Genomic DNA, 11187 nt, shown 5'->3' with positions numbered 1-11187 from the left:
AGGTTGAGGGTTTTTGTTGGCTCAGGTGACTGCGGGCACCAGAACCTGCCCCTGTGCCAGGCTGCCCTTGGAGGTTGCAAGTGTTTCTGGATGTACTGTCAGCCTGCGTCTTCCTGGCTGAGTACAGCCCCACAGGGATTTTTGTGGCATTGTACAGCTTCTGTAAAAGTTGCTTGCTTAGGCAGAATCTGCACAATTACAGAAACAAACCTGGCCTTCAAACTTGAGTAAACTGTTAAATTATGTCAGTACCATCCACTGCTACTGAACCCTTTATTGCCTGAGTGGTTATGACAGCAGCATTTTTGTTCATGCTCGTTAGTTTATTGCTAAACAGACTGATGATCAGTATGCATCTTAAGGCTTCCTCCTTAGGCCAGGGTGCTCTCTGCACTGTCTCCTGCTTCGCCAAATAACTATCTGGATCAGTCTTGCTAGCTGGAACCTGCTCACGTTGTTTAAAAGGGGTGAATAGATCTTGCTGCCACTCTCAAGTTAGGCTAACAGTTTTCCTCAAGCAAGCAGTGCCCATAGGGGCTATTGATTTCTTGCTTCGGTGACCAGAGGTTTGTCATGCGGTGCCTCTTACTGGGAGTTTTTGACTAGATGCATGAAAAGGGGATAAATCTGAAACACCTTATGGCAGTGTGGAGCACGTGCAATACCATATTAAATACTAAATATTGGATTAATTATCACTAATAAGTATGGGGCACTTTTATAGGATTATTTAAAGATAAATCATGAGTGTGGAACCTCTATTCAGTGCTCTACCTCTCAAAAACGAGTATTTGGCAGGTAAAGGAAAGCATCTGTTGTATACTGATGCTGCCTGGCTCTAAAGCAGCATTTTTTTTTTTTAAACTTATTGTTGTGTCCACTGTAGCTACAAACTTCCACAGGGAGCAGCCCCGGTTGTGTAATTCCTATTTCCCTTGTGTAGCCTCTTAGTTCAAGGGCCTGATCCTGCAGCAAAGCCAGAAACATCCCAGCCTCTTACCTGTGTGAATCGGCTTTGTTGGAGTAGTTTATTCTGCAGCATGTTGTCGGATCCAACTAAGACAGCCAAATCTGATCAAGCATAATGACAAACTGCACCTCAATGGCTTCGGAAGTGTTATGTGCTGTACAGTAATGTTCCCTGCTGCTGTCAGAAACTCTGCCCTCAGCAAATCTGCACACATTGCATCATACCACACTTTGTCACTTGGAGAGGGAAGCATTTGCATGTCCAAAGATTATTGATCTGCTGTATTCTGGTTGCTTTCTGCTGTCACTAGTTCCCTGGGGGTTGTTAATCATGATAATGAACTGAGGAGAACAGCTTTCCAAACCTCAGCCACTAAAAGGTCTGAATTCTAAGAATCTTCAGAATGAAAAACAACTTTATGACCACAGGAAGACTCTTGGTTTTGAGGAAGAAAGGATGTTCTTCGTTCTCTTTCATGGATAACTTAAAAAAAAAAAGAAAAGCTGCATGTATATCTCAAGAGAAATTGTATCTGTGGTCATATTCTTCGAGGAGGTTTAACTACTGCCAGCTGGTGATGCAGTGGGTGGGAATTCACATGTATTGCTGCTCATCCCCTGCGTGTGGTGCTGCATTGATCATCTCGCCCAGCCTTAGACCTCTTCATTTCCTCCTCTTTTTGTCCTTTACACAAATTGCCGCGCCGTCTTGCCTCCTGTCCCCGGCCGCAGCTATTGGAGGAACTTTTCAGAAACTTTGCGGTAGATGGCTGTGAAATATGTCCGTGGTGAAATATGTCCGTGGGCTTTTACTTTCCTGCAGCTCTGCCCTTTGGTTCTGCGTATCGATTCATTCTTCGCCAATCTTTACGATTTACCCAAACACTTAAAACTCGGGTGTCGTACCTCCGAGTCGCCAGGGGGAGCCCGAGCGCTGGGCGGGGCCGCGGGTTCCGCCCCACCCCGGCGGGCACGCGTACGCGTGCCCGCCGGGGTGGGGCGGGTCCCGCGGCCCTGAGGGAGGCGGTGTGCGGCCGGGCGTCGCGTCGCTGCCGCGGGGAACGGGCTCCTCTCCCGTGGGGTTTCCCCAGCCCGCCGCCTCCCCCCGACGGCCCAGCCGATGCTGGCGCGGTCCCGCTTGCCGAATTTCCTTCCCCGGCTCTGCTCTTACCGTCCCAGCCTCGCCATGAGCAGCGCTACCGGCACCCTCACCATCCACCAGCCCCTCAACTACCGGGCCGGCGCCCGCCTTCAGCCCGCCGACGGCGGCCAGGCCGAGGAGGTGTATGAACCGGCCACAGGTACCGCCCCGCTGCCTGCTCGGGGTGGGGGGGGTTAAACCCGCGCTGGGGCGCGGGGCCGGTGCCCGGGAGTTGCCTCCCTGTTATTTGCCTGGAAGGGCCGGGTGCCTTCGGCTTCTCCCAGCTGCCCGCATCGGATGGCGCCTGTCCTGAACGCCGTGGTGTTCTGGTAGCTGCGTTTTGCCTCCTGCAGTGCAGGTCCATCATCAAACTTTTTAGCAGAAATCGGCTCTGACTCTCAGTCAAACAAAAAATTGAGTGGTGCCTGATCTTGGCAAAGGACGTGATTTAAACATTTCTAAAATTAATTTATTTTTATTTAATTGGAGATCCCTAGGTTTCAGCAGATCGCTTCAAGAAAGAGAGTATTTAACTATGTTGAGGAATGTGTAGCAGAGTCCTGAAGCTGGTGGTAGAAGTATAACAAACTCCACTGGGAAACAGAGGAATTTTGTAACAATTGGAGCTAATTAGTAACTAGAACATGACTGTGGAGAATGGCAGATCTTTTAATTCAGAACAGCTGAATTGCAGCACCTCTTCTATAATCAATTACAAATCAGTGGGAGCCATAGCATGAAGTTGTGTAGCCTGGTATAGGTGACAGGACTGAAGTCTTTGGGGTTTGATGCAAGATAAACCATGTTCTTTTGTGCCCCTTTTTTGAGATTTCCATGTTATTTGTTTCCTGTTTAAAATGTGCCCAGGTCGTGTGATAAGCAAGCTGCTCTGCTCTGGGGAGAAGGAGGTCGATCTGGCTGTGCAGAGTGCAAAGGCTGCCTTTAAAATATGGAGTCAGATGTCTGGCATGGAGCGGAGCAGGGTGCTGCTGGAGGCTGCCAGAATTATTCGGGTATGTTGTGGGAGCTTGCCTCCTCTTTTGGAGAGTGGGGGTTCTGTCTCTCAGCTTTCTTGAGCTTTAATGTGGCTGTTGGGGGCTTCCAGGAGGAACGCAGGAGTTAAAACACACCTTTGACCAGAAGAGAAAGTAGGTTGCCTTGGGTAGGGCTTCAGTCTTATCACTCTGTTCAAGGCCAGTGTGTACCTTCTCTGCGTAATTCTGTTAGAAGACATAAAACTGAAGCTATCCAGTCGAGATCTTGCAGGACTCGTGCTTCTTTTCGCAACGCCAAAGATTAAGTTTCACTGCACGTGATTTCAAAGCTGAAATTGTGTAACTGTCATATTGTTGAATTTTCAGCTTGTTGGACACTGTTGTCACGGACTGGAGTGTGTCTTGTTTTAGCAATAAAAAAAGTGTAGGAATGCCCGTTTTTATCTTCGATACCAGATAACACACGCGGGAGAGGATACAAATAAGCTAGATTTATCACAGACTGCTTTGTGAGATAAGGTGTTCTTGGACATCGAAGTTAATCCCCATCGAGGCACAGATCTGTAAGAAACCAGAGCTTCTTTCCCCAGTGTGTATATGTGATGAGAAAACTGTTTTCTTTCTGCCAGACATCTGCAGCAGGGTAATATTTCTGTCTGGGAGATGGTCTGTTAAAGGACGCTTCCCAGCTGCGTTGCTTTGTCTGTCCTTCACTAAATCCTCTCGTTCCATTTTGATCTTGCTGTTTGCTCTTCCTCCCAGTTTAGTTCTGTGAATGCTAAACATTGTTTACCAGCCGGCTTCTCTGTTCAAGTTTTCTCATCGTGTAGATAAACAGGGATATTAAGAAAGACTGGACTAGGAGTGAACCCCAGCGGCTGTCTGACCTTCTCCTGCGATCAGTCGCTACTGGGAAGTTGATAAATATCAATTGGGACTGTAACTTTTAGAGGTGACAATTTCTCACAGCAGAGCATGGCTTACTTATGGCAGAGCCTTGTTTGGGACTTGCGTGCTTGAGAAGCAGCTGTCTCCTTGTGGAGTTCTACTACAGGCTTCTCTAACATGTTGTCACTGTCCTGTGTCTCTCACAGGAGCAGAGAGAAGAAATTGCCACCTTGGAAACCATCAACAATGGGAAATCCATCTTTGAAGCTAGAGTGGACATCGACATATCCTGGCAGTGCCTGGAGTATTACGCAGGACTGGCAGGATCTCTAGCTGGTGAGAGCGTTACTGGAATTTGCTCTTTGCTTTCTGTCTTGCCACTTGCGTTCCCTGGTAATTTCCATGGTGCAAGACCATCTTTGCTGTTGATTTCTCTAAGAGATGGACTACTCCTTTTTCTGAAGATCTTGGAAGGATTTTCAGAGATCTCTACCTAATGCTGCCGTGTTCTGTGGGCACCTTCTGTGAGCTTGCTGGGGTAAAAGCCGTGTGTCTCTTTTTCCCAATCAAAGCGAGATCTGGCCCCTGAGGCTCTGATAAGACAGGAAGGGGCTTTGCTCTTCTCTACCTTCTGGCTGTTTTTCTTCTTTGCAGGTGAACATGTCCAACTTCCCGGGGGATCCTTTGGGTACACTCGGAGAGAGCCCCTTGGGGTGTGTGTTGGGATTGGAGCCTGGAATTACCCTTTCCAGATTGCCTGCTGGAAGTCTGCCCCGGCCTTGGCTTGTGGTAATGGAGACACTTTGCCCGCGCAAGCTTCGCTTTGAAGTCAAGTGATCCTGTGGGGGAGAGTGATTTGGGGGATGAAGTCTAGGATTACCTTGAAGGAGGTGTTGAAGGATTAGCAGAACCTTCAGGCTGTTACTCTGGCAGGAGGGGAAAGGAAATGGAAGCGGGAACGTGGCAGATACTAAGAGGGCAGGAGTGCATCAGGAAAAACACTGATTGCTTGGCTTTGTACCAGAAGAGGAAGGTCTCTGGAAATGTCTGCAGCGCAGGACCAGCAGCCCCATCTCCCCCAGCCCTTCCCAGCAGGAAAGTGCAGTTCTTCCCTTTCACTGGTTGCAGTGTTCAGCTGAAACTGTTTCCTCCTCTCTTGGGGGGGATCTGGGATCTGTTGAGACAAACTCATTGTGTGGGGTGGTTTGTTTGTTTGTTCTTTTCCCTAAAGCAGTTCGGGTGTTAACCCCACCTTGCCTCTGTCTGGGTTCCCCTAGGCAATGCGATGGTCTTCAAGCCCTCTCCCTTCACCCCCATTTCGGTGGTGAGGTTGGCAGAGATCTTCACAGAGGCCGGTGTGCCCAAGGGGCTTTTCAACGTGGTGCAGGGTGGAGCGGCCACAGGCCAGTTCCTCTGTCATCACCCAGATGTGGCCAAAATCTCTTTCACTGGCAGTGTGCCAACTGGCATCAAGGTAAAGGCACCTTTGCACTCGGGGACGGAAGGGGTCTGTAGTGCCAGCCTTCCTGATGTGCTGCGGGTGTTGATACCTCCTTGAGCTTTCGTGCATGAGGCTTGTAAAGATGGGGTGTGAATTGGCATTTGTGGGTCTGAGCAAGGAGCTTGCACGTACAGGGTTACACTGGGGCACCAGTTAACCCGCTGGGCATGGGCTTGGGCACTCGGTCCTTTCAGAGGAGCCCCTTGGTCATCTTCACTTGTTTAGCCCCTGGTTGCAGTGAAGTCTCTCAGCTGCTAAAGTGGGTGTCTACGAGGGGAGGAGGGTACATAAAACAGAGCAGCTCTGGGAAAATGTGTGAGCGTTTCTCGCAGTAGTAGTTCAGTTTAGCTGCATACAACCCACTGTTTTTAAGCAAGAGGTTAGTTTCTGTGAATTTCTTACCCTTAATTTATTCTTCAAAAAATTAAAAGTCCCTAAAAAGACTTTTAAAATTAAATCCAGATTTGAAAGAGGGGAAATGTTTGTTGCCCCTTGAACTCTCCTTACATGTGTGTACCTGTGGGGTGCAGCGACACAGATGCAATTACAGCTGTCCTCTGGGCTTACGCTGAGCACGAGACTTCCTGCAAATGACTCCTCAAGTTTTCTTGCTTTTATTTTTAAGAAAACAAACGCCAAACTCTCTGAGACTGTCCCCAGTCTGAACTAAACACATCTAGGAAACCCAGCTTGCCCTTCATGCTGCTTCTGTTGGTGAAAGGCCCCGTGGGCACTCTGCCCATGGGTGTCTCTTCCCCCCCTCCACCAACCTCCCCTTTGCCAGTGGGTCACTTCTCTCTTCTGTCCTTGTTTCTGTCAGATCATGGAGATGGCAGCTAAAGGGATCAAACCAGTCACCCTGGAGCTGGGGGGCAAGTCCCCCCTTATCATCTTTTCGGACTGTGCCTTGGAGAACGCCGTGAACGGAGCCCTCATGGCCAACTTCCTTACGCAGGGCGAGGTGTGTGCCCGTGGGGCAGGGGCGGTCCTCCCCGATGTGGCGGGGTGGTTTGAGAATTGGGCAGCAGAGCCAGCCTGTGACCTTGCATAGTGAGGGATGCCCTGAAGCTCCCATCTTGCTACCCATTTCCCTATGCAGTGTCAGAAGGGAAGCCCTTGCAGAAGCTAGTGCAGGGCGTCCCAGCGGAGCATGCTTCAGCTGATGCCCTGTCCTTCGCAGAAGTGGAGCCTCTCTAGCACCCGGTAGCCAGCTCAGAGCAGCTGTGCCCTGGGCTCTAGTCTGGCACACAGAGGTCAGAAGAGGCTGTGCTGGTGTCCTCTGGAGGGGCAGCAGGTTCCAATCCAGTGCGCTGAGCCACAGCCCTATGAGGCTCTGTCCTTCCCAAATTTGGGATCTCCACACGTGCTGTAGGTTTTGTGTAATCCTGCTGGCAAATTGGCTTACCGGGGTCATCTCTGAAAACTGAAAAGGCTGCTGAAGTTCTCTCCTGCTGGTGACTTGATGCGTTTTTGCCACCTGGTGGCATCAGTACCACTATGTCCAGCATGGACTGTTCAGTGTGGTCACAAGCAGCAGGGTAATCTAGTCGTCTTTGTCCCCAGGGACAAGTTAGCTGTTTTGGCAGCTGTTGAGGGTCTTTTCCGAGAGCCTCTGTAGCAGGACCCAAGCAGGGAAGACACACAGTGCTGTGTGTCTTATTCTGAGCAGCCTGTCCTGTATCCCAGGTGTGCTGCAACGGCACGCGGGTGTTTGTGGAGAGGAAGATACTGGATGTCTTCACAAAGGAGGTGGTGAAACGCACCCAGAAAATCAAAATTGGAGACCCACTTCTGGAAGACACACGGATGGGAGCCCTCATCAACCGGCCCCACCTGGATCGTGTCCAGGGCTTTATCAAGCAGGCGAAGGAGCAGGTGAGATTGTGATGCTGCCTTGTGACTGCCCTGAAATGTCTCTCTTTCTTGTTAGACAAACAGACTGGCAGCTGCTTTCCTGCCCCATGCATTCCCAGTTAAGCTGTTTTTTTTGTTGTGGTTGAATTGGTGTCTTGGGCCACTAGATTAAAAGTGACCCAGTACATGTCTCTGAATCAGCATTGAAGGTGACACGGCTTTCCATATCGTGATGTTGCCAGGTTGTGATGTTGCCAGGTTTTAGAGGTTGTGAGATACCCAGCATAACAGTGTGTAAAATAGGATAATCCATAACGTTTGGGCTGGTTCTAAGTTGTGGTGACATCTTGCACACTTGGCTATTATCTCATTTGGGTTCCAGTTTTGTTGGTTGCAGAAGGAGCTTACTAAGGATCAAAGGCCAAATTTACAGGCTGTTGGAAACTCTCTCTGTAGAGCAATAAGATCTACCCAGGCTTTTTGGTTTTTTCTCCAGGTCTTATTGTAAAGATGTTTTAAATGTCAGCGCTAGGTATATGACTAGGTGTAGCCAATTTGGGGATGGGCTGGAGAAGGGGAATGTGAGTGAAAGCCAGGAGGGCTAGATGAGGATGTGGAAACAGGAAGATGGATGTGGAAGGAGATGTGGGGAAGGAAAGGAGAAATCCCCGTCTCTAAAGCGGGGCATTTGATGGAGGCAGGTGTTTCTTGCCTGGTGGTGTGCTAAGGGACTGATTGACTCGCTAATGCGGGAATTCACACTGTGTGAAGATGTGGAAGTTAATGAGATGCCAGCTGAGGATCTGCTCCTAGTTGTAGTTGCTCCCCTCCAACCTACACTGGCTCCTGTGGCACTTGCACCCCAAACCAGCATTGTTTGGACTTTTAGAATGGGTCTCACCCCCTCACCCTGATCTATCAGTGATGCTCTGTCATTAGTCCTGACCTGGAGAGACACCAGGGAGGGCACAGGCACGGTTTGTCCGATAGAACTGTAAACCCAGCAGGGAGTATCAGCCAGCCAGAGCTGTGGCAGCTGGGCAGGATGCTCCTGGATGTGCCTGCCTACCTTCTGCTTGGCTCTTTTTCAGGGGGCAGAGGTGCTGTGTGGTGGGGACCTGTACGTGCCAGATGACCCAAAGCTGAAGAATGGCTACTACATGCGACCCTGCGTGTTAGGTATGATCCTTCCTGTTCATGGTATTGCAGTCTTCTACATGGATGTTGTTGAGTTTCTTCTAGAGAAAGCTGTGTTCAGCGTAACCTATCTCTGTGTATGTCCGCAGTGTGGACAGGCACTCATATGGGTGTACTAGAGAGAGCTGAGGCACCCAAGAACTGCGTCCAGAGAAATCTCTGCTGTTGGAGGGTCTGACAGGACACGTGCAGTTAGTGCCTTTGCTGCCTTGAGATGCAGGATGGGACTGGCTCCTCTGCTAGCCGAGCTGGGGGGGCTGTGCCGTGCTGACTGCTGTCTCAAAGGCTGTGTGGGTTGCTGAATGCACAGGCTGTGCTGCTAGCTTTTCCTCCTGAAGCACACATGCTCTGCCATGCTTCCAGGGAACTGCACGGATGACATGACATGTGTGAAGGAAGAGATCTTTGGGCCTGTTATGTCCATTCTGCCGTTTGACACGGAGGAGGAGGTTGTGGAGAGAGCCAACGCCACCAAATTTGGCCTGGCCGGTGGTGTCTTCACCAGGTAGGACTGGGTAGTGTGGCTGGCGTGGAAGCGGTCTAGAGAGGGGAGGAAAAGGGAAATACTGCAACAACCTGATGTTCCTTTTGCGGTGCCTGGCATGGGGATGGATATCCTCTTCCAGAAAAGCTGGAGCAAGGGATTGCCGAAAGGGAACTTTGTAAATGACTGCGCATCTCCTCCTAGTTTTTCCTGAAGGGTTAGGTGGACTCAGCTGTCCTTCAGACTCCTTCCAGCCTGCGCTTGGCCTGCTGCCTGCCTTCCTGCATCTCCAGGAGATGTGCACCGGGAGCCTGCCACGCTGCTGAAAGCGCGCAAAGACGGCTGTTGGCTGCTGGCCGCTTGCCGTAGTCTGCTTTGCTGGTGTCCTTGTCCTGCCCTCTCAAATCAAATGCAGTTTTGAGTGTCCTTGGGAATAGGTGCTACATCCTTTGAGCAGGCAGAGACAGAGTAGGGCAGGTTGGGCTCCAAAAGTCACTGCGACCTGCAGGCCTTTCTCTAGTGGGATGTTAGCTGGCAGGGAGGGAGGGGATGAATGGGAAGGGATCCAGCTGAATTGCACTTTTCCTGCAGGGATATCCAGAAGGCTCACAGGGTAGTGGCTGCTCTCAAGGCTGGGATGTGCTTCATTAACAACTACAACATCAGCCCTGTGGAGCTGCCTTTCGGAGGATACAAGGCATCAGGTGAGCTCTGTTTGGCCTCTCCTGGGCTCGGCCCTCTTGCACACAGGGGTGAGGATGAGCTTATTTCTGTGATGGTGGATGTGAGTGTTCTCTTGCTGGGGCAGCGGGGCACTCTGCTGTGCCTCCAAGAAGTGAATGCCACACTGGGAGCTGAAAGGGAAGCTGGGGAATGGATTGCAGCTTTGTACTGAGAAAGCAAGGAGGCAAGCTTTAATATACATGGCCTTGCTTGCAGCTGAGCTCATCCGGTTACTACTCTGGGCTTGATCAGAAGTGCTGCCATGAGGTGGCACTTGCAGTGAGCGTATGGCTTGTGTTCTTCCTGGTATGACTACGTGCCAATTACGGGGGGTATGAGTGGTACCTGGCACTGCCTAGAGCTGTGTTCTCACTTCTGGCTTGTCCCTGCAGGATTTGGCAGAGAGAACGGGCGGGCAGCCATTGAGTACTACTCGCAGCTGAAGACTGTCTGTGTGGAGATGGGTGATGTGGAATCTGTGTTTTAGTGGCTCTGGGGCCTGCTCAAGGGAGCATCAGCCAGTTCTTGCCTGTCAACCAGAGATGTGGATCATTTACACAGCAATAAAGTGCTCTAAAATTGTAAGTGCCTGGGGGGGAGCGTAGCTGGAGCAGCATTTAGCCACCCTGCTCCTGCAAGGGGGAATGTACACACAGGGCTCAGCCTGTGGGCCTGCTCTGTCCTGTCTGGTGGAAGATGGGAACCTCGGAGTAGGAGGTAGCAATATGGCTTCCAGCAGCAGCACGTGCAGCTACGTAGGTTGTTGCCAGAGGCTTGCCAGCGGCAGAGGCCCAGCCCAGCTTGCTTCCCCTGCTGCGTGCCTTGAACCCCATTGTCTTCCTCCCTCAGTCAGCTTCAGTTTTGGCTGCTTAACAGGTATGACCCTATTCAATGCACATATAAGCTCTTGGACACACGGATATCCTGTAGCTATAGGCTCTGTCTGTTCTCTGACTACATAAAAGCCTTAAGGGTAGGATTGTTTTTTTCCCCTCTAGCCGCCTTTTAAACACAAGTTTTGTTTTTTCTATCTGTACCTCACTTCCAAGGTGGGACAAGATATTGTGGGGATGGTGAGCAGATGCTGCCTGGGACAGGCACAGCCCTGAGAATCATCTCCACACACAGAGTATGGAGCGCACTAGAGTGGTAGCATGGTCCAGCATAGGATAGAGTGCTGCCTCGCTTAAGCGAAAGCTATTTGACTTCCTTCCTACAGGCCTACTGTTCTTTATAAACATGATGAATGTTTAAATGTTTGCCTACATCTTTTTTTTTAGCAATCAAATAAATACTAATTCTGTTTGGAACATCTTATCGGAGAGTGATGTAGAATGTAGTCTGATAGAGAGAAGGGCTGTTGCTGCATGGGTTAAAAAAACAGATTGCAAGATGGCTTTTTGGTCACCAAAATCATAAAAGCTAGAACATCTCT

At 50.3% G+C, this 11187-nt stretch overlaps 1 protein-coding gene across 1 annotated transcript; it reads left to right on the top strand.

The window, feature by feature from the left end:
• Nucleotides 1-1929: 1929 nt before the first annotated feature.
• On the top strand, nt 1930-11069 carry ALDH9A1 (aldehyde dehydrogenase 9 family member A1). Its single transcript, XM_075156767.1, has 11 exons — nt 1930-2270; nt 2978-3123; nt 4200-4329; nt 4648-4782; nt 5271-5467; nt 6315-6455; nt 7181-7369; nt 8440-8527; nt 8909-9050; nt 9621-9733; nt 10145-11069. The coding sequence occupies exons 1-11, from the start codon at nt 2090-2092 to the stop codon at nt 10237-10239; spliced, it is 1557 nt and encodes a 518-aa protein (XP_075012868.1). The 5' UTR covers nt 1930-2089; the 3' UTR covers nt 10240-11069.
• The last annotated feature ends 118 nt before the right edge of the window (nt 11070-11187 follow it).

Source organism: Calonectris borealis, chromosome 8 (genome assembly GCF_964195595.1).
Source record: "Calonectris borealis chromosome 8, bCalBor7.hap1.2, whole genome shotgun sequence".
NCBI classification, from domain to species: domain Eukaryota; kingdom Metazoa; phylum Chordata; class Aves; order Procellariiformes; family Procellariidae; genus Calonectris; species Calonectris borealis.
Note: the sequence above shows the minus strand (reverse complement) of the source record. Positions and strands in the feature narration are given on the sequence as shown.

Excerpts from the sequence above, each read along its gene's own strand:
- ALDH9A1 (XM_075156767.1), top strand. The coding sequence starts at position 2,090 with ATGCTGGCGCGGTCCCGCTTGCCGAATTTCCTTCCCCGGCTCTGCTCT. Across the intron at positions 4,783-5,270 it reads TGCCCCGGCCTTGGCTTGTG|GCAATGCGATGGTCTTCAAG; the intron begins GTAATGGAGACA and ends GGGTTCCCCTAG. Across the intron at positions 8,528-8,908 it reads CATGCGACCCTGCGTGTTAG|GGAACTGCACGGATGACATG; the intron begins GTATGATCCTTC and ends CCATGCTTCCAG.